Here is a 22,077-nt window from a genome sequence, read left to right on the forward strand (position 1 = left end):
TGCGGGGCCCAGACACAGTCATTCAGCACAGGAGCAGTGCCTGCTCCCGTGACACAGAGTCCAGACCTAGCTTGAAACCTCACCCCTTCCACCCTGCCTGGCCCTGGCTCACGTCTGGAGCTGGGTGTGCTCTTGGCAACTGTGCACACGTACGCACACATGCACGCGCTCACACGCACAGACTCAGTCACTGCATGTGCCTGGGCCCAACCGTACGAGCAGCTGCGTGCCCTTGTGCACACAGAGGACACGGGCACGTTTCACACCCAACACTTGAAGAACTCTCCCCACATGTGTGTAGCGATGCAAGAGCAAAACCAAACACGCTCTTTGAGACCCTGAAGACGCCTTGCAGGGCCTCTGCAAGGGCACCTGACTCCTTCAGCAGCCCCTTGGCTCGACACACAGGTGGCATTTCTTGAGCCTGTGCCAACTGCACAGGGTGTCGTTAAACAGCCAACAGGAGCAAAGACAAAGTCAAATGGGAAAAAGGTCGCCTTTACCTCCTGGACTATTTCCTTCCTGCATTCCACCAGGAAGATGAACACCCACTTCCATAGTGGCTTCACACACGTGGGTGTGACGTGCAGCAAGCTGGGCAGGACCGCAGTCAGAAAGTCCGTAGCCTGCGCTGGAGGGATGCACTTGCAAACAGCCTGGAGAGAAGTCAGGAACAAGAGAGACCATGTCACAGCTCTGCTCCAGCAATTCAGAATGGAAAGGAAACTTGACAGAACTGTTAGTTCGGCAGTCGTGCAGGGGGCAATCACTTTTCCCTCCTGCTATGCATACAGTGCTCTTCACATCTGATGCAGCTACCCGATTGGGAAGTGTCACCCCCCATGTTGTTTGCTTATTATGTACCAAATTTGTATTCTGACAAGAGCAATCACACACGCACACATATACGGTATCTGCTCCAGCATGCCTAAAGGACAGTCTTGTCTCAAAGCCTCCTGCTACTTGCTAACAACAGCCATCCTGGACAGCTTGCTCTGGAGACAGCGAGGGACGCTGGAGGGGAGCAGGGAGATGTGCAGGAGCCCAGGAGCTGGGCCCCCACCCCGCTCTTTTGGGGCCAGTTACCTTTGCTATTTTGGCGCAGGTCTGCACGGTGTCTGGGCTGTTCAGCTCCTCACCAAGACACCTGATCTCATCTGCCTGAGGCACCACCTCCATGGTCCTGGCTGGAACAAACACCAGAAGAAAAGGGGAGTCACGCCCACAGAAACCCAACCTCTGGCCCTAGATACTGCTAAAGGAGAACCCAGGGGGTGGCAGTGAAAGCCACAGGGAAACCCAGGGCCCTCCTGAACTCGGTGCAGCAGGATTTCCCGAGCCCGATAAATGGCTGACAAATCCCAGGCTGGAAAGAGCCCTCTTCCTCCTTGAACCATTTGTTGGGGCTTCAGGGTTTCAGCAGCTACTGGCCTCTGATCCCAGCAGCTGTGTCCCCTGTTCCCACACAGGCCACCATCGTCTCTGGGAGGCAGGAAACCTCCCCGTGACTGCCTCAGCACAGGCAGACCCTGCTGCCTGAAGAGGAAACGGTTCAAACACAACCCTTTGCGGCACGCCCCGGGCCTGCAGTTCAGATCCCTCTTCCCTGCCCAGTTTGCTCTGGGCAGCAAATTCGTTTCCTCTCTTGTGCTCGGCAGGAGATTTCTTCCCTGGCGGCGATGAGTTTGGATAGTTTGCCTGGGGAGCTGCCTGTCTCTCCAGGCTCAAGGCAGGGAGCAAGGGGGAAGGCACCCTCTGGAATGTCAGGGGCCTCATCCGAGCGAGTTGTCTGACCACCCTCTGTCTCTCCTGGAACGTGGAGGGGGGCAGACATGGAGGGGGACAGTCCCCAGCATTGGTGGCAATGTCCTGCTCTCAGACAGCAGTGGGGGATGGCCCTGACCAACCGCACACATGCGCTGCGGAGGTGGGACTCAGCGACCCTCTCCCAGGGATCCTTCCTGACATGTCCAGGGAGGCAGAGGGCTAACAGGGTGGGGGCACAAAACCAGCCAAGCACGTTGCCTCCCGCTTCCCTCCTGGGGACAGGGCCTGGCCCTGCAGGATCCCAGTGGTGCCAGGCCAGGAAGGGAGGGAGGATCAGGCTGAGCAAGGCTGGGAAGCGCCCACTCTCCTTACCTTGCATTTGGAGAAGGTAGCCAAGGCAGACCCATGCCCTCTGGCGGGACGTGGCCAGGCAGTCGCTGGTCAGAGTCGCCAGCAATCCCACCAGGGAGCCGAACCGCTTGCAAGGACGTCCTCTCTGCAGGGGAGAGCAGCAGGAAAAGGGTCGCAGGCAGCCCCAGCACCCGCTCGCCTCTATCGCCCATCCTGCTCCCTGAGCAGCGACCGGGCAGAGGGGCAGGCAGAAGGGCTGCCCCGTAATCCCTGGAGCCCCAAAACCCAGCACCCAGTTGGGCAGGGCTCCCTTCTGGGGCCATGAATGGTGGGAAAAGGGCGCCAGGGCACGCGGTGGCGCTCTACTCACCATGAGCTCGAATCGCTCCTTGCACACTCCCAGCACGTGGGTGCAAACCTGCAGGGCTCTCTCCCGCTCCCATTCTTTGGCTGAGGTGAGCCAGCCCTTCAGGACCTGAGGCAGGGTGCATCTCTCTCACAACAGGCATCTTTCTCTCCCTGAGATCCCTCTCCAACTCCGTCCTTCTCTGGCCCCTTCCCAGTGCCCCACCGAGCACTGGCACTGCTGCCTCCACTGCCTCGCTCCCTCCAGCCGCCTCTGCCCTGAGCCTGCTGTTGCTACCCTGCCGGCGTCTCCCCACTCCAGCCTTCCTCCAGGCTGCTCTCAGCCAGCTCAGGGCTGGCTCTGGGCTTTCCCTCCATCAGGGCCCACTGCTCTGCCTGGCCAGAGGCTGCAGTGGCCGGGCGCTCCCGTCCCCCAGCTCAGCCCCTGGCCCCGGCCAGACGCACAGCCTCAGAGTGAGGAGCCAAAGCCCCACGTTCCTGCAGGAAAGGTATCCACCTCCTAACACCCTCTAAGGCCTCCACTCTCTGCCCCTGCAACACTTTCCCTCTTGCCTCATGGCTACTCACATGGACCACGTCATCAAAGCAGGCAGAGGTCACCTCTGCCTCCAGAAAGGTCTCTAGGAGATGGCCCAGATCTTCCACGCATCTCCTGTGCAGAAGCTGAAAGCAGGAAAGCAGAGCTGAGGTTCTGCATCATGGGGGCTGCCGGGGCGCACTGAGGTGGGATCCTGACCCAGGGGTGGGCAGGCACTGGCCGGCGGGTACCTGCATGTTCACAGCTGCCCTCACTGTCTTCCTGCCCTTTTTCATCCGCTCCTTGGAAGGACAGGACAAGACAGTCTGGCAGCACACTGCCAGCAGCTTGTGATTTTCCTCCCGCCTCAGAGGTGGCCTCAGCTTGCTGGCCAGAGGAAAAAGGAAGAGAAAACACAAAGGAGATTTACTGTCTCCAGAGTGGCTCAAACCACACCTGGGTTCCTCCTAATCGAGGACCCCAAATCCAACACCCCCGCCCACGCCAGCAAGCACTGCCTTCAGCGCCAGCAATTCCTGCCTCCTCCCAGGCAGCAGGCAAACCCCTGCTCCCAGGTTAAGGAACCCCGGGGGCTCCCTTCCTGTGGGAGACACCCGACATGGGGGACACCCTCCCACTCCACAGCCCCAGCAGCTCCCGGCCCCATGCTCAAGGCCACTGGGGCTGCCCCAGCCAGCTGGGATGGGGCACACTGGGAGTCCCCACAGCCCGGGGAACAGACCTCACCTCAACTCCTCCAGGGCCTGGAACACTCCATACACCAGGGAGTCCCAGGGCTCCCCCTTGATCCAGTCCTGCAAGTCCCAGAGAGAGAAGCACAGAGTTGGCAGGGGCACGGGACAGCCCTCCCGCCTCCCCTGGGGACAGGCTCTGCTGCCAGGCCTGGGTAGACACTGCCCCGTCACCCCCACGCATCCCCAAAGGCACTGCAGGAGGGACCCTGCTCCCCAGCCACAGCCACCCAGCACCAGCACTCAAGAGCCCCACCAGCTCCGGACACAGCTCCAGGAGCTCACGTGAAGCCCAGAGAGCATCGTGCCTCTGGGGTAAGGAGTCCAATGGCACAGCCCAAAACTCCCCCGTGCGACCGCCCCGGCTACAGGCACTCACCAGCAAGGTCCACGTTGCCTCCTGCTTTAAGGACAGCTCAAAGCTGCCGCAGTTGCCCACAGCCTGGATGGCACAGCTGACCTCGGTGATGCTCTGCACCAGGGCGAGCTTGAGCTGCAAGTCCTGAGGCCAAAGAGAGCAAAGCACCCCTTCAACTCTTTGAAGGGCTGAGAGGTGGAAGAAGAGCATGGGCAGGGGAAACCCATGGGGGGCTGGATCTGGATGTTGAGGACAAACCCTTCCTTGGGAGATCTTTAGAAAGGGACCGTCCACCTCAGTGCACCCCAGCCCCAAGGGGCTGGAGCTGGGACACCCAGGCATCCCTGCCCTGTGTGCCCCATGCTCCTACCCTCTGTTTAGCTCTGGAGAGCCGCAGGATGTTGCCCACGATTTCTTTATCCACGCGGGTGAGCAGCTGCTCCTTGGGGGCACGCAGTGCAATGCCGCTGTAGGTGCGCATCAGAGCAGCACGAATGGCCTGGGCGCTCTCCATCTTCTGCCACCGCTGGACCTGTGTCAACAGAGATGCCCTGAGAGGTCAGCCCCGGGACTCTGGCAGGCTCCTGCGGCAGGCCCTGCCCTGCACCCTCACCAGCTCCTTGTTTCCCTGGGCACCTCCCAGCAGCTCCCCAAGCCACTCCTCGAGCTGCGAGTTCCAAGGCCAGAAGTTGTTCCCATCCCACAGCTTGGGATCTCGCATGGGGATGGGGATGAGGTGCAGCCAGCATCGCACACACTGCTGGCTCTTTTACCACTGATTTGAGAGGTCGAGGAGCTGCCTGGAACCTTTCTGTGGAAAGGTATCTGACAGAGCCTGTCACGGTCCTGCTCAGACACGCAGCCCATGCTCGTCAGGGGTGCAGATGAGCCCACTCTGCTCACCTCCCCAGGCCAGGCTGCACCGCTCTCTCTGTAGGGCCCTGCCCTGCCCTGAAAGGCTTCCCCACAGCCCCCAGGTGGGGAGCAGAGCCAGCGAGACTTCACCAGGCTCCTGCTCTTGGCCCTCAGCTTTGGGGAAGGGTCAGAGTGTCACACCGTGCCCACCCCCTTGTCGCCAGCTCCTGCTGAAGTTAAGTCAGGGGCAAGGTGGCTGCAAGCAAGCAACCGCTGCAGCTGCCCCAGCTGGGTGGCTCTGATCCACCCGGTGTCAAACCCCCTCCTCTCCAAAGACACCTCAGGGGCCCCAATGTCAGGACATCCCCTCTGAAACAGAGGTCTCGGCTAGCTCTTACACGAATGCTTATCTCAAGGCAGCTGCCACAACTTGGCTGCTGCAGGTGTAGAAGTGAAAGAAGGCCAAAAAAGGAAAGCCAAACAGGGAAACCCTGGCTCCTTTACCTTCCAGCCCATGGAAGTCTGATAAAACCAGCCTCTGGTGAAAGCGGTGGAGAACATGTTCACCGTGTCCAAGACCAGATGGAAGTGGCTCTCAGCCGTGTGGGACACAACAGAAACCATTCCCTGCAACCACAGAGAAACAGGGAGTTGGCTCCAGCCCAGGCACTCGGCCATGGCCAGCAACAACAGCCAGGCAGGACGTTGCAGCAAGGGGAAAATGGCAGTAAGGGGGAAATTGAGGTCTGGAGCAGCCCTCCCTCTCCCCCAGGAACAGGCAGGGGATGCACAGGACATGAACATCACCTCACCTGGGCTTCAGACAGCTCCACAGGGTTTGTCTCCTGCAGGAACCTCAGCACCTGCCCTTGGACGTGTCTGAGATCCCGACAAGCTGCCAGCACTGTCCCAAGGGCCTTGTACAGGAAAAGCTGAAAGAGAAGAGGCCACGTCCGAGATGTGGTCACGGCCCGACCTGTCAGGAAAGGTCTGGCCCCAGACAGACCCGACCACCCCTGGTGGTAGCCAGCCACTGGAGTAGCCCAGGGAGGCGCATTTTGGGGGCAAGAGAAGGGGAAGCAATGAAAACCGCCTGCGTGGGCAGAGCCCCAGCCCTGGCGCGGGGCAGGAGACACACCTTCTCCCAGGAGCCGGGGGCAGAGCTGCCCAGCTGCTGGCTCAGCTCCTGGCTCAGGCCCATGGTCCAGGCCCTGTCCTCGATGGGCTCCAGCGACGCTCGCAGGAACTGTGGGGAACAGAGAGGAAGCGAGTGTTCCCCTGCCCTTGGCCAGGATGCTTTCTACGCTCGCATGTCCCGGGACACTGCTGGGGGGAGCTACTGGGAACGGCAGACTCTTCCCCTGCCCCACCCAGCCCTCTTTTCACCAGCCTCCCTCTTCCCCTAACACCTCAGGCGAGACCCTCCCGGCATGCCAGACATAGAGGAGGAGGCAGTGCTAAGGCGTGTGCCACAGCGATAGAGGGCATTAGCCATCAGCCGTGGCACGTGCGCAGACAGCAGCTCCTCTGAGCGGGCAGGCACCTACTGCGGGGGGAGGCACAGGGCACTCAGGAGGTGCCCCCACCTCCTGCTGCCTACACAGGCAGCCCCGAGCTTCCTCCCACAACTTTGTCTGTTCCCTCTTCTCCCCCTCTATTTGTGACACCCCCCAAGGATGCTGTACCTTGAGCACACGATGCTCCCACTCTGCAGAGTCCAGGGACCTCTTGGTTTTCCCTAGAAAGCAAGAGGAAGCAAAAGCCCTCGCTGCTATTTAAGCTCACACCAAAGACGAGCCCTGTGGTCTCCTCTGCGGTCAGACCTCCCAACATTCCCAGGCCATCAGGCTAGAAAGGGCCTACAAGCACCTACACCAAAGCCCTTGTGAGGCCAAAGACACAGGAGGGATCCCAGGAACATTTGTCAGGGCCACTGATTTGCAGCTCTTCTCCCAGGCTATTGCCAAGGACAGCTGCTGCAAACCTGGCCTGGCCTGGCAACTTGGTTCTCCAAAGCCAGGGGCTGCACCCCCTCCAGGAGCACCAGTCCTGTCCCTCCCCCAAACACCGTCCCGGCCAGGACATGGGGGTGCCGCCAAGACCTGCCCTCCAAAAGGACATCAACAGCCCCATCCATCCCCTGGGCCAAATCGACACTGGGGGACGGCTGCCCCCAGCCTCAGCTTTGGCTCCCTGGAAGGGGAAAGGCTGCAGAGCAAGTGCTGGGGAACTGGGGACAATTCTCCTCCGTCACGCTGGGAAGCTGCATTTTCCTGACCCCCTTCCCTCCCCCCAGCCTCTCCCTCCCCACCCGCACTTTACCTTCCAAGTACTGCAGCAGGAGAGGGATCTCGGTAGTCCACACCACCCCCAAGGCTCGGTGTATCCTGCCATGCAGGGCCTGCAGCAGCTGCAAGGCAGCGACTGCACGTTCGCCGCTCTTGTGAGGAGCTGCTGCCACCACCTAGGCGAGGGCAGGAGAGAAGGGTCACTCCTGCCACCAGAGCTGCAGTTTTTCCCGGGAGGGAGGGAGGGAGCTCGATGACGCTCCTGCACCCGGGGTGCTGCTAGCCCCAAGAAAGGAGTGGGATACCGGACAGGCCCAGGCAGTCTCAGGCACACTGCCTCCTCCTTGGGGGATCCCGGCACGGGCCTCAACAGCATCTCTGCCCTGGGCTCCCCCACCACCCCTGGCCAGAAAAGCTCTTTCCCCCGGGCCCCACTACTCACCAGCAGCCGAGCCAGCAGGGCCTGGGGAGCCGGCAGCCGGGCTGTGGGGAGGAAGAAAGGCTAGGTGAGCCAACAAGCCCCCTCCGTGCCCTGCCCATCGCGCCTCCGATGCCCCACACAGGGCTGAGGGCTGAGAGCAGCTGTGCTGCCACGGCGCTGACCCGGGAGAAATCCCCAGGGCTGCCCAGCACGGGACGAAGGCAGCTCCAGCATGGCCAGGAATGGGCCCCGGCTCGCCAGGAGAGTGCTGCGAGCAGGAGAGGCAGGCCTCTGCGCTGGGCAAGGGGCAATGCAGGGCAGAGCCCCTCGTGCCCAGCAGCAGAGCCTGGCTCCGCCCTTTGGTTCTCCCAGGCTTCTGCTGAGGGCTGGCAGGGTGCATGTAGACACAGACTGGCCAAGCCCCTGGCTGAACCCATTAGCTTCTACCTCGCTCCTGGGAGTCCACGGCGTCAGGCTCCTCCTCGTCTTCTTCACACCCTGCACTCTCCCGTCTCTCAACTAGGGCTCGGAGACAGCGGGAGAGCGGGATCAGCATGCCGCTGTACTGGGCTGGCACTACGTACTGCAGCAACCTCGGCCACAGGAGCTGCAGAGAAGAACCGGGCAATTCACCACATCAGCATTTCTATTCAGCTCAAAGACAAAAGTGACAGTCTGCGGTTCCCTGAGCCTTGTGTGCTTCAGCACATGTGAGGGGAGAGGTTCACAGCATGGGGAAGCACGAGGAAAAATGCCCTGAAGGCAAGAAGTGGCCACAGCAGCAGGGCACAGGGCGACTTACTTTGGTCATCCCTCTCAGAGAGACGTCCAGCGAGCCCAGGATGTCCACACACAGGGCTCGAAGAGCTCCTTCCTCCGGTGTTACCCAGGCAAAAAGGCCTCCTGCCACCTGTAAGACAGAGTTGGCAAAACCCATGTTACTCTCAGATCCTGACCGACAAGGCTCAGGCATGGCCTCACCAGTGCTCCTGCGCCAACCTCCCAGGAGCACTGACCTCCAGAAGGAGGACAAGAATGGCCAGACCCAGCTCGGGAACCACTTCCCAGACCCTGGGAAGGACTAGGAAGCCTGGGAGCAGAAAGAGACACTGCTTGTCTGCACGGTCCCCCAGGGCCCAAATGCTGCTGTCGTGCCATGGTGAGGAACATGCCCTTCAGCAGGGCTGTGCTCGATGCCAGCCCTGGCAGCAGCACGCCCAGCCCGACAGATGTGGAGGAGAAGCTGGCTCTTTCCTTTGCCCTGCTCCCAAAGCAGAGCCTCCCCGAGCCCTGGAGCAAAGCAACACCCACAGATCCCCTGGTTGGAGGGAGGCTCTAGCCAGAGGGAAGATCCTCAGCAAGTCAGCAAAAGGCTCAGCCATGCCCATCCTTCATCTCCTGGGCACCCAGATGGAAACACTCACCAAAGGGACTGCCAGACGGCCTGTCCCCTTGCCAGAAGGGATGCGGGTCCCCAGACTGCTATTGGATGGGCAGGGCATGCTTTGGAGGGCCAGAGTATGAGAACACCACAGAAAGATCCTCTAGCCAGGCCCATCTGGCTGCAGTGGCTGTGTTTTGCTGATTGTCTGTGAGCACTTAAGGATGGAGGATGTCCTGTCCCTAGAAGACCCCTCCCTTTGCAAGGCAGCTTTGCTGAAGGTGTCTGTGGGCACAGCTTAGCCTGTGGGGTGCGCAGGCAGCCCCACAGTCCCAGGTGGCACGCCCGGGTGCAAACCCTCATCATTCATGGACGTCTCCACCAACATCAGCACACACACACACACACATGAGGAACAGCCATTTGCAGGTCATTCCAATGGCAGCGCCGGCGCTGATGGCCCTGCAGCGTGGAGCTCTCCATGCTCAAGGATGCCTGCAGAAGCTCTCAGCACAGGCCAGGCACTGCTGGAAGCCCCAGGTGTCCCGCTCTGCCCTTACCAGTCTGCCTGAGGTCCGGCTGAACTCGCTGAAGATGTGCCCCACCACATCCCATGCCCAGCAGCTCTGGGAGCCGGAGCTGAGCAGCTCCCGGATGAACTCCAGAACTGCCCTCCGCACCTGCCAGGGGAGAGCGTGGTTACGGTCCTCCTGTTCAAAATCCAAAGGGAAGCCGCCTTTGCTTGGGGGCAGCCTCTGTGGCTCGCGGAGAGATGACAAGCGCATGGCAGAAGCTTTCGCTCCTGCCATCAGGGCTGGGCTTTAGCACCAGGCTGGACGGGCATTTGCCCCACAGAGCACAGCGACCTCCCCGCTCCACTCTGCCAGCTCTCCCCGGGGAGGAGCCATCACCCACTGCCTGGGCAATGCGCCGGCACCTCCCCAGGCACCCCAGCTCTGCCCTGAGGGAAAGGCTTCCTCTGCCTCCCCTGGTGGCACTGTCCCTTCCCAAACCAGCTCACCTGGGCACTGGGGTCGTTGCACACTGACCCCATGGCCTCCATCACCTGGGGCAGCTTCTCTCTCACTGCAGGTGCTGGAAGAGATATGGAGAGGTGTGCATTGAGGCAGAGCCCCAATGGCAGAAGCTTCCAGGTTTTTCGCACACCAACGGGACAGAAAAGCGGGGCCTGACTCTGACTTCACAGGAGGCAGCAGTGTAGCCAGAGCGACTCCATTTCTAGAGGCACAGCTGTTTTATAGGGACTGAAAGCTATGGTAATATGGTAACACAGAGCACGTGAGAAATGACTTGGGTACAAGCAGCTCCTGTGCACAGCAGCCCACCCGCCCACCCACCAGCCTGCCCGTGTTACTGAGGTTGGAGCATCATCCCTGGTGTGCACCATTTCTAACTGCCGGAGGAGAGCTCGAGCCCTGTCGCAGGGCGTCAGCTCGGCTGGGGGACCCGCTCTTTGCAGCTCCTTTTGGGTGCAGGTGCACCGCTTTCAGCCCGTTCCTGCTCTCAGCCCAGCAGCCCCAACCCCTGCCTTCTGTCCCTGCCCATGGCACTGACCGTCAGAGTGGGCCAGTGCTCCCAGCAGGCCCAGGGCTGCCACGCGACCGGCCTTGCTCCCACCGCTCTCCGGGGAGTGCAGAAACATGCCCGTCTCCTCAGGGCATATTCGTGCTGCAGGGAAGAAATCGCATTCTGCACTAGCAGGCAGCTGCCTCTGACTGCCGAGGACAGGGAGAGAGCCGCCACAGCACGACGGGGGATCGCCCAGTCTCCTCTCCTTACCCTGCAGCGCGATGCAGCGGGGAAGTTCTGCCTTAGGGGCCAGGCCAGGCTCTTTGGTCACGTCAGGGAGCTGTGGGAACAAGGTCTGTTTTAAAGAAATCTGCATCAGCATTGAGGGGGACTGAAAAGAAAGGGTGCTCTCTGCCCTCCTCTCCCAGAGTCCTGCTGCGACTTGGCTGAGAGGGAAATCACTGTGGGAACAGGGCTGCCCCTCAGGCCCATTCCGAACAGCCAGGATCAGGCCTCCTGCAGCCTTAAGGAACCTACGTGGCACCTGTCTCACAAATCCTGCCATGTTCCTGGCCTGCAGGAAGGTCTGTGAGACAACGGGGGAGGAAGAGGAGGCTAAAGCTACCTAAAGGCACATCTGGGAGAAGGGGAGTCCCTAACAGCAGCTCCCAGGGAAAACCACAAACCCTCGTGGATGGGGCTTCTTGTTTGCCCTCCCCTCAGAGCAGCATCGGCAGGGTCTCTTTCCTCTGAACAGAGCCCGCTGTTGACAACTCCGTTTCCCGGCACTTCCCACTCATCAGACCTCAGCCCTCACTGGACGGGACTGGACACGGCCCTGGGCATTAGGGCAAAGCTCTTCCCACACACAGAGCCCTACAGAGATGGCAATGCCTCCCTTCCTGAGAAGACAAGCCCCGGGGACTCTTGCCTCCCTTCTGGCCCCTCCCCGCATTTCTCTTTTCTTGCCCAAAGAGTGCGGGGAAGTCTCAGGCCTCCTCTGCTCTCCCCCTCCCTGTTCCTTCTCTAAGGCCTTCCCAGCTCCTCCTGGCACCCCACAGCTCCCCAGTGCCTCGTGGCACTCGCGCAGACCCACCCCAGCAGCCACGCCGGGCCCTGCGCAACACCTCACCTTGTTGACCCGGGAGGTGTCTCGGACCTCCTCAGATTGGTGCAGCAGCCAGAGGAGCTGCTCCCAGGCATGCTCGCGGTGCTGCTCCTCACGCAGCAGGACCTCCATCATGGCAGCCACCGCCCTGAGCACAGCCTGCTTGTCCTGAAGAGGGAAGGGAGAGGCTCTGCTTGGAGGGCTGAAGGTCTGCCTAGCACTCAGCATCGCCTGCACACCAGTCTGCCCTTCCCACTGGGAGGGGTTTCCCTTTCCCTTCTGCCCTGCAGCAGAAGGGCTCACTCCAGAGGAGAGAGAGCAGTTCCCCACGCTCGCACCCCAGCCCTCCCTGCAGAAAGGCCCCAGGACTCGGCTGCTTCCTGCCAGAGAGCCTCCAGCCCCAGGCACAGTGACAGCAGGCTCCCGGCCTGGGATGCTTTCTCATTCAGACCGCTCCCTCCCCTCACCCCTCTGCTCGCACCCCACCAGCCACAGACAGACCCACCAACGTGGACATCCCCGCTGTGGCCCCAGGCGTGGAAAGCAGCACTTCTTACCTCTTCTTCCTCGCAGCCCAGCCAATTTACCAGCGCGTAACGGAAGACTGGGTAAATGTCTTCACAGAGCTGCGCTTCCCCGTTGCGAGGGAAGGGGCATTGCTCCTGGCTGCCGAAGTATGTATTGACCCCTTTTGACCATTGCTCCAGAACTGCACCAGGAGAAAGGGAAGGGCAGCACGTGAGAGTCTGCAGCAGGGACGGAACCTTGCACCCTCACCCAAGCCTGCTCTAAGGATGGTCCCAGGCTCGGCAGGGCTCAGCCCAGGACCAGATCTGCATCTGAGGCCAAGCTGTGCCCTTGAGGTGTCTGGTTTCAAACATCCCACCGTTTCTCTCCTCCTCCCCATCCTTTTCCTCCTCAATGGCCTGTTCCCCTCCAGTATTTCCCAGGGTAAACAGGGGAACAGAAGCCATGGGAAGGGACCCAGGAGTTCCCCTGTGCAGCACCGTCGCGTCCTGCCCACAGAAACCTCCGGGGCTTCTCCCGCTCCTTCTGCACACTCACAGTGGTTTGGGATCGCCAAGGCCTGACCTCACTGTGGGCTGACACCTGCCATGTTCCCTCTGAGATCACATGGAGGCATCAAAGGCCACCCCAGCCCCTGACCCTGGGACCCCAGCTAAGGAGCCGACACTCACCACTGCAGACGGCGCGCAGGATCCGGCCACTCCCCACCCGGCTCAGCATGGCACGCAGGGCAAGCAGCGTCATTCCCATGAAGGGGATGCACCGCAGGGCTGCAGAGAAGGCAGGGACAGAGGGACCGAGAGGGTCAGTGAGAGACACGGGAGACCGGGGTCGATCCCTGGCAAGGCTGGGGCTGCTGGGCCATGTGGGACATGCCAGAGGGTGTGGGGAGGGCTGCCTTCCCCAAGGGGGACACAGGAAAGCCCTTTAGGGAAATGGGGAGGACAGTGCGGGGCAGAGACCCTGCGGGTTTGTCTCCAGTGGGTTCCCACCCTCCAGGAACCAGGACTGGGCTAGTAAGGCAGAGCTGCCGGCCAGCCCTGGCACAGAGCAAGGAGGCATGGCGACTTCATAGCCCCCCAGTTCAACACAGAGCCTTCAGGAAGGGGGAGGGTGCTTTCTCCCCGTTATCTCAGACCCCTACCCAAACCAAGAGGCCCAGGGTGCCGTACCGTAGCTGCGGGCCATTTTGCCCAAGGTGAGGAGCACGATCTCATCAGGGACCTTCCCCATGGCCTTCAGGTGGCTCTGGAGCTCAGACATGACAAAGTGGAAGCGGGAGCGGGCCAGAGCCACCAGGACGTCGCTAGCAGCCATCTTCACATCATCTGTCACACCCTGAAAAAGTGCCACAAGTTAAACACTCCCGAGAAAAAGGCTGAGGCACTCGGACAGGCTGAACGCCCCTGCCTCACCTGCAAGACCCCACGAGGCAGTTTGCTCAGGCCGGGCGCCTGCTGCCTCTTGTACCCTGGGGTAGGCGAGCAGCTCCCCGGTGAGACGAGGGAGGCTTTTCCCTAGCACAGCCCTGTGCTGCTGCCTTCTCTCCCTCTCTGCAGAGATGCCAGGAACAAACTGTCACAGACTCAAGGACCCCCTGGGGCCTCTCCACGGGGCTGCTGGGTTCCCAGGGCTGTTCCTCAAGTGAGCTTGAACCCAGCTCTCACTCAGTTAGAAACAGCCCCGCGTCCACCTCTCTGCACTACTCTCTGCATCTCCTCTTCAAATTCCCTATAAGGAGGAGTCCCCTTCGGACCTCCACTGGGTCTGAATAGTTGAGGAACATCTCTGTGCTGCTCTGGATTTCCCCAAAAACCAGGGCCAGAGACAGGCTGCTTTGGCGGCCTTGAAAGAGAACAAGCTCACCTGGGCTGCTCGCATGTCACTGGACACCTCTGCTATCAGGCGGTTCACGACACCGCTCTGCAAACTGCCATCGTCTCCTTGCAAGAAGCTCTCCAGCTCCCGGTATGTCTCCACTCGGTCACCCTGGGGACAGACCACACATAGGAGTGATGGGACTTGCTTTGCCCTCGTTGCCAGGGACCCACGAGAGAGACCTACTGCCCCCCAAATCATCTCTCTGCCATGGGCACGAGGTACGAGCTGCAGGCATCGGTCAGGACAGCCATGGGGAACGGCAAGATCTTCCACGGCACCTCTAACACTACCAGAGAGCCAGACAGGGAGGTTGATTCCACCAGGGTAAAGGGCCATGCGGGAGCCTAGGAAGTCGTTCCTGAGGATGGGGGATGGTGGAGGTCAGACGGACAGTGCCAGGCGAGGAAGGGGAAGATGTGGGAATGAGACCAGTCCCTGAGGAGGGGGAGCCATGAACTCCCTGCACCTTGGGGCACAGTGTCGCTCCCCTCGCACAGGCAGGAGCCCAGGCGCTGGGACAGTTCTGGAACCAAAGCTAAGGTGGGGCCTTGAGCACTTGGGCAAAGGTGCTGGAGAGATGCTGGGATTTATGCCAGAGGCTTTGCCTTGTCCAGGAGAGCACTGCAAGCTCCCAGGGAAAGGAGGGAGGGAGCAGTGGCATTAGTCCAGCTGGAGCGGCAGGATCGGCGCTTGGGGACGAAGCGCCTGCAGGAGGGCAGAGGTGCCATCAGGCGAGATCCCCCTCTGCCACGGCACCTGGGGAAGTCAAGGGCTTGGAGGGGAGCCCTCGAGCCCCCTTGTCTCACCTCATGGTCTTGCAGCCGCTTTAGCAGAGAAGCCCCACTAGCCACAAAGGTAGTGACGGCTTCAGGGACAGCCTTCTTTGCCCTGCCTCCATTCTCAGGATGTGCAGGTCTGGACTGAGAACCAAAGCACGGGCAGAGAGCTGGAAGAAAAGAAAGAAATGGTTTTGCTGGGTGCAGGGCTTTGCACCAGGGAGGGGAGAGGATCTTCCCAGCCCCTCCCAGCACTAACAGCCCGTGCTGGGCTGTACTGGCAAGAGGGCAGTCACTGGGACAAGGGAAGGGAGTCTTCCCCTCACTGCGGCACTGGGAAGACCGCACTGGGGATACCACACTGGGGGACTGGATCCATTCTGGGCTCCCCAGTGACAGAATGGCAGCAATGTGCTAGAGCGAGTCCAGCACGGGGGCCCCGAGCTGGGCGGGACATGGACATGGGACCCTGCAAGGAGGCGCTGGGAGGGCTGGGGCTGGGCAGCCCCGACAAGAGTTGGCCGGGCCAGGTCGTCTTTGAGCAGTCCCCAGATGCCCCACGGAGGGCAGGGAGAGGATGGAGCCAGAGCCCTCTCGGAGGTGCCTGGCAGCAGGATGAGAGGTGACGGGGACGCAGCCCCCAGCAGGCAGCAGCCCCCAGCCCCCCACCACCCCCTCACCTCTGAGTGCTCTCATCCTCCTCAGGGCAGCAGGATCCCCCAGATGGACGCACTGCTCTCTCTGGGTCCTCCTCCTGCGAACGCCATGAGAAACTGGGGCAGCACCAGCCCCTTGGGAAGATATAGAGCCTGGCCATTGTGACACCCGTGCGGGGCGCGGCGCCTCACAGAGGGCTGCTGTGACAAGGGACACGTGCTGGGGACACGCTGTGGGGCGGGGACCAGACACCCAGCACCCTGCGGATCTCCACAGGCCCCGAAATGCAGGATTTCCCCATTCTCCATCACTTGAACTCACTCATGGGCCCCAGCCCAGCCTGTCTGGGCCCTCGGGGCACAGCTGCTCCTGGCCCATCCAGCCCTGCGGGCCGTGCTGGGCCTTCTCAGGGGAAGGCGCGGGCCCTCGCCCTGAGGCCTCACAGCACGAACAGGCGGAGGGTGCCCAGCCCAGTCCCGGTCGGGCGCCCTCCTGCTCCCTCCCTCAGTGCCAGTGTCACCGAAATCGGGAATGAAACCCCTTCACACTGGTCTATTAAAGAGCAGGCATTACTTCATTCGGCACCGGGTGCGTGGGGGATCTCTCCAGCCAGCATGCACCCCTGGCTGAAATCATGACAGGGATTTAAAACAGGTGACAATGTTAGTTACGCCTACTGCTCCTACCCCTTAACTAACTATTGGTTAGTACCTTTCTTACTTCATCTTACAGATACAGTTCCAATTCCCTACGCATGCCCAGAGGGGAGGGGGCTTATTTGGGTTGGGGGCGTTTTCTAGCTAGGAGGTGTGGGTTTCACATGACAATGAGGCAGGTCAGCCTTAAAACAGTTTTGGCACTCTATTCTATTTTCCTAGACTTCGACCTTGTGGTAATCCTCACTGTTAGTTAGTGGAGACAGTTTTTAACTGTAATTTTATGTCTACATACCAGGTGCACGCATTACAAAGTATCTTCTTCACATTATTTCCATTCCTTTTACACTACTTTGACCCTGCGTTTCGGGATGTTCTGTAACACCAGCACCAGGCCGAGCCACTGACTGCGGGGGCCTGGGGTTGCGGCCGTCAGCTCCTGCTGAGGCGTAGGAGCCCCCAGGTGTGGGGGGGCCTGGCCCACAGCCTGCGGAGAAGTGGCCTCACCCTCAGCCTGCGGAGAAGTGGCCTGTGGAGAGGGTCCAGGTCGGGCCGGTGCCCTCCCCTGCCCCAGCCTTACTTTCAGGGGCGCAGCGTGATGCTGTGTGGTTACGCACGGGTGGGCCGGGAGCGGCGAGGGGCTTCTGCAAGTAGGTTCCCAAGAGCTCAGTTACTGTGTTGCTCCTCTTCCATACTGCCCCTTCTGCCTTCCGTGCAGCGGATCAGCCTGGGGCTGAGTCAGGTGGGGCGAGACCTTGGCTGTCCCAAACTGGTATTCCCCCCTCGGGGCAAGGCGTCTTGGTGCCAGGCCTCTGCAAAGGGAGGACAGACTCTGGGTTGGAAAGGGCAGAGCCAGCCATCAGAGGGGTCCCTCTCTCTCCAGCCAGGTCCCCCACAAAAAGACAATTCAGGTGCCCAGCAAGCCCCTCTCCGGCGTCAGGGAGGTACTTACCAGGGCAGCTGCCGCTGCAGCTCTTGCTGCTGCCTGTTGGTCTCAGTGACGTGCTTGAATATGTCCCAGCCTGCTTGATGCAGCTCCAGCCTTTCCAGGACCCGGACCGCTCCTGGAGAAAGGTGGCTGCAACAGCAGGGAAAAGTCATCCCTCAGCTTCTGCTGGAGACCCCTTCTGCCTCCACGCCCGTCCGGCCTCTGCACCCACCCACTCCTCCGTCCACCCGCACTTTCGCCCCGTGGTGAGTTTTAGGCCTTGGCTGTGGGGGGAACCCTGGTCATGCCCATGTTAGGAGGAATTAGGTACACTTGCTTACTCTTTTATTACAGGAGCAACGAATCACACACACACATAGTCACAGCATCACCAAGGTTGGAAAAGACCTGTAAGATCATCAAGTCCAACCATCAACAAAAAAAAACCCCAAAACAAACAAACAAAAAAACCCAACACACACCACACACCGCCATGCCCATTAAGCCATGTCCCGCAATGCCACGTCCACACGTTCCTTGAACACCTCCAGTGAGGGTGACTCCACCACTTCCCCGGGCAGTTTATTCCAGTGTGTCACCACTCTCTCAGTAAAGACATTTTTCCTAATGTAGATGAACAGCGGAAAAGCTTTGGAGAAAAGCACTTCTTCAAATCTGTTATAAAGCTGTTATCTTTAAAAGATACATACTTATTGGGAAGAGTTGAAGAGATGATTTAAAGGGAATATGTGAAGGAGAAAAAATAGTCTGTAAAGACTTACACCTCCTGTGCTTTCCAGTATAAACCTCCCCTGGCGCAGCTTGAGGCCATTTCCTCTCATTCTATCGCTAGTTACATGGGAGAAGAGACCAAGACCCACCTCACCATAACCCCCTTTCAGGTAGTTGTGGAGAGCGATGAGGTCTCCCCTCAGCCTCCTCCTCTCCAGGCGAAACAACCCCAGTTCCCTCAGCCGCTCCTCACAAGACTTGTGCTCCAGACCCCTCACCAGCTTCGTCGCCCTTCTCTGGACACGCTCCAGCACCTCAATGTCCTTCTTGGAGTGAGGGGCCCAAAACTGAACACAGCATTTGAGGTGTGGCCTCACCAGTGCTGAGTACAGGGGCACGATCACCTCCCTACTCCTGCTGCCCACACTATTTCTGATACAGGCCAGGATGCCACTGGTCTTCGTGGCCACCTGGGCACACTGCTGGCTCATATTCAGCCGGCTGTCGACCAACACCCCCAGGTCCTTTTCTGCCGGGCAGCTTTCCAGCCACTCTTCCCCAAGCCTGGAGCGTTGCATGGGGTTGTTACGACCTGAGTGCAGGACCCGGCACTTGGCCTTGTGGAACCTCATACAATTGGCCAGGAGAAAATGCAAGGAAAGGATGAGGAGAAACAAAAGGAAATGGATGAGGAGAAAATGCAAGAAAAGTTGGAGAAAGAGAAGGAGGAACACAAGAAGGAAGATGAGGATAAGGAGGAGGAAAAAATAGGATGAGGATGAAAAGGAACAGAACGTGGCGGAGGAGGAGAAAAATGAGAAATGAGCAAGCGGAGGAAGACGAGGTGGTGGAGGAGGAACAGGAGGAGAAGAAATAGGAAAAGGAACAGCAATAAGAAGAAGAGGAGGAGAAGGTGAAGGAAGAAAAAGTAGGAGGGGGGATAGGAGGATGAGGCGGAAGAGAAAGAGGAAGAGAGGAGGAGGAATAAGAGGAAGAAAAAGAAGAAAAAGAACAGAAGGAACAGGAGGATGAGGGTAAGGAAGAGGAGTGTTAACAGCATAACTGCATAACAGGAAGAGGAGGAAGAAAAACAGAAGGTAATAGAAGCAGGGAGAAGGATGGAGGAGGAGGGAAGAGGAGGAGGAGGAAGAACAGAAGTAAGAGGAATGGGAGGAGGAGGACGATGATGATGATGAAGAACCAGCAGAGGAGGAGGAAAAGGAGGAGGAGGAGGAGGAGGAGGAAGAAACACCTCCACATTCACACTAGAGTGTCAGCACATCAAAATTCTTGGATGGAGCACCTGCTACATCCCTTTGTCCATGGGGATTCACTAAATCCAAGCCTACTGGTGAAGCCATTACTCACAGGAGTTGTTCCATGTCGTGGCCATCACTCCTCTCGGGAACAGACAGGAAAGCTTTGAATGACAATGGCTGTCAGGACGCGATCCAGAAACAGAAGACGAGTGCAAGAAGATTCCCATCACCTAATGGCATAGAAATAATTCTAGCTCAATGCAATGATTATTGAAAATGAAACACACAGAACAGCATTCGCCATCAAAATTCTTTCAGTGAGCTGCAGGCTGATGACCTTACCATCACTGTCACAGGACCCCAAAAGAAATAATAACTGGCAAAGAGTAACTCTACCCATAGCCCATACCTATCTAGCCTTCAAAGGTAGAGTAGAATAGCTCAGCCTACAGCTCTGAAGGTATAGACCAGCCTATACTTATATCTTGTGTCTGCCTATGCGATGATCTGTCCAGAAAGTCAAATCATAATTACCTTTGAAAGAGGGTGGAACTGAAGGGGGGGAAGGGGGGGAGAGAGAAAGAAATTGCTGAAAAAAAGGGAAGTGTAGGCACCCAATTAAAAAAGAAAGGAGCCGAGTGATCCCAAAGACCATCTCAGCCCAACTCACTTTCGCTGGCGAAAAGCTGTGCAGCTTGGAGGAAGAAAACCTGACTTGGTGCTGGGATGCACACAAATGTCTGAGTTCAGATCTGGAACAGCAGAAAAACCTTGACGCAGCTCCTTTTCATTGTCCTCATACATGCGTGCATGCTTTGACTTCCTCGTTTCCCTGAAGTCCTCTCAGACTAACAGGGAAGTGGCTTCTGTCCAGTCCGTGTGCCATGAAGAGAAGCAGTTTTGACCACTAAGGGGGCAGCAAGTAACTGCATCTGCAGAAGCAAAGGGGCAGCCGCACCTTGGCTTCGGAGATGCCCAAACCTGCCCTGAGCCCCAGGAGCCCCCAGCGCTCCGGCATTTGCTTGGCCCTGAAGTTCTGTGGGGCCTGCCAGCACGGGGGAGCTTCGGGAACAGAAGCGAAGGACAGCGGCCAGTCCCCGCGGGGAGAGCGACGGGGGCTCTGTCCTTCCCTCTGGCCACAGGAGGATGTCCTGGGCCGCGCCAGGACGGGGTGTCTCTCCTCCTCATTGCCCAGAGGAAGGCGAGGCCTGAGGAAGGCCCTGGGCTCAGCGCAGAGCCCTGCCTCCTGCCAGGTGCCGGCCTGGCCGATGCGAGAGGCTCCCATCACGCAGCTCCTCCTGCCCAGGGCTGTGGCTGGCAGCACAGGCACACCTGCTTTTCTGGAGAGACTGACCACGCCAGAGCAGATCCAAGGGAGCGCCCCTCCTGCCCCGCTCCCTCTCCCCTCCCCGAGCAGGCCCAGACCCCTGAGAGCACTCAGGGACAGGGAGGGCAGAGCTGTGCACGCGCCTCGTGCTGCGGAGCGAACAGCCCCCGGTGCAAGGGCCCTGCTCGAAGGGCCCTGCTCGAAGGGCCCTGCTCGAAGGCCCTCTCCCCCAGGCCCGGCGTCCCGGCCGGCTGAGCACTGCGCTGCAGCACAGCGGGGCAGCAGGCACGGGGCAGCTCGGCGAGGAGCCCGGGCTGCCTGTGCCCACCCAACAACAGCCACGCCATTGGCCGTGGCTGAGCCAATCAGCGGAGCTGGCGGCAGCCTGTCAGCCCCAGGCAGCCTGAGGCGGGGCCGGAGGGGGCAGAGGCTGAGCAGGCTGAGGAGGAGGAGGGGAGGGCGGGGCCCTCGCCAGCCCTGGGCCCGAGTGCTCAGCCCCACAGCCAGGGTCAGAGCGGTTCCTGCTGCTGCCCCGGGGGTCCCCAGCTGGAGCCCGGACAGCTGGAGGTGAGTGTTGCCTGTCGGCAGGCCAGGGGAGGGCAGAGTTGCCTCCTCGCCGAGGGGCGGCTCCAAGCTGTGGAGCAGGCGTGCTCTGGTGGGGACAGACCGGGTGCCTTTGCTGTCCCCAGGCCTTGAAGCGGGTCTCATGCTCATGGACAACCCCATCGCTGTTGACAGCCTTTCATAAAGGGGGCTTTCCAGACGTGGAAGCTGTTTCTCGCTCCTGGTGAGACCATGCACCGGGGCTTTGTTGTCAGAGAACTCGGTGGGGAGCGGCCCTGGTTGGAGGCAGCTCCCTTTGGCAGATGTTGGTGCCTCTCTCTCAGCCCCAGGTTCTGATATGTGCCTTTCCCCCCACCGACGCTGTGCTGCCGGCTTTTGGGAAATGGGGGTACAGAGGGTGGATGGTTTTACTGGAGCCAGGAGAGGCCGTATTAACTGTATGTGCGAAGTGACGGAAACAACTTGAGGGTTTTAAGGAGACTGTCAGTTGTGATTAAGGCAGCGAGTGAGATACTCCCTGTAGGAGCTTTCTGAGAGGGCCAGAATGGGGCAAGACTGCATGTAAGGCCAGAAAAGGCTGTGGCAGCAGCTGAGCTGATCAAACTCAAATAGGAGATGATTTGGGCAATATCTGGTGGAGTCATCCTCTTGTACGTGTTGCGCAGACTGCGTAAGGCCTGCCTGCGGGCAGGGAAGGGAGTGTGAAAGGAGTGTTGGAGTGCCAAGGAAGGGGGATGGGAATGACTCATTTCTCAGTTTTCATTGGGCTGTCTGTGTAGCCCATGTAACTCATCTTGCATTCAGAAAGAAGTGCCATGCTTCTGGTGAAAAGAAAAAAAGAAAAAGGTAATTTGTGACAGAGCTAGAACTTGGAGTGAGATTCCCATGCTTAGTCTTACCATTCTAGAGTGTTAAAAACATTTCCTTGAAACACTTTCCCAAAATCACAAGGCGTGACTTTCTGAAAGAGCTGTTTTCCTAGGAGCTGCATCTCAGCTAAGGCAGATTAGAGATTGTTGCTTGCTGTTAGTCACTGGGGCTGATGACAGGTCACCCAGCAGTTCTGGCAAGGACA

At 59.4% G+C, this 22,077-nt stretch overlaps 1 protein-coding gene and 1 long non-coding RNA gene across 2 annotated transcripts; both read right to left on the reverse strand.

The window, feature by feature from the left end:
* Window positions 1-1,153: 1,153 nt before the first annotated feature.
* On the reverse strand, window positions 1,154-3,090 carry LOC132317177 (uncharacterized). Its single transcript, XR_009484028.1, has 4 exons — window positions 3,052-3,090; window positions 2,489-2,593; window positions 2,140-2,263; window positions 1,154-1,187 (listed from the first exon to the last, which is right to left on the reverse strand). It is a non-coding gene; the product is annotated as an uncharacterized LOC132317177 (long non-coding RNA).
* A 290-nt stretch (window positions 3,091-3,380) lies between these two features.
* LOC132317250 (maestro heat-like repeat-containing protein family member 2B) lies at window positions 3,381-14,995 on the reverse strand. Its single transcript, XM_059819095.1, has 20 exons — window positions 14,910-14,995; window positions 14,089-14,211; window positions 13,395-13,560; window positions 12,894-12,992; window positions 12,252-12,403; window positions 11,719-11,862; window positions 10,857-10,926; window positions 10,632-10,745; window positions 10,078-10,151; window positions 9,617-9,736; window positions 8,478-8,585; window positions 8,123-8,282; window positions 7,697-7,737; window positions 7,289-7,430; window positions 6,652-6,704; window positions 6,105-6,212; window positions 5,779-5,898; window positions 5,471-5,593; window positions 4,517-4,643; window positions 3,381-3,388 (listed from the first exon to the last, which is right to left on the reverse strand). The coding sequence occupies exons 2-20, from the start codon at window positions 14,101-14,103 to the stop codon at window positions 3,381-3,383; spliced, it is 1,944 nt and encodes a 647-aa protein (XP_059675078.1). The 5' UTR covers window positions 14,104-14,211; window positions 14,910-14,995.
* Window positions 14,996-22,077: the final 7,082 nt, after the last annotated feature.

This window comes from Gavia stellata, chromosome 6, assembly GCF_030936135.1.
Source record: "Gavia stellata isolate bGavSte3 chromosome 6, bGavSte3.hap2, whole genome shotgun sequence".
NCBI lineage: Eukaryota > Metazoa > Chordata > Aves > Gaviiformes > Gaviidae > Gavia > Gavia stellata.

What these genes read in the sequence shown, in the direction of transcription:
- LOC132317250 (XM_059819095.1), bottom strand. An exon ending in GCCGGACCTCAGGCAGACTG is followed by an intron (nt 8,586 to 9,616) that starts GTAAGGGCAGAG and finishes TCTGTCTTACAG; the next exon opens with GTGGCAGGAGGCCTTTTTGC. An exon ending in CTCTGAGAGGGATGACCAAA is followed by an intron (nt 8,283 to 8,477) that starts GTAAGTCGCCCT and finishes TCTTCTCTGCAG; the next exon opens with CTCCTGTGGCCGAGGTTGCT.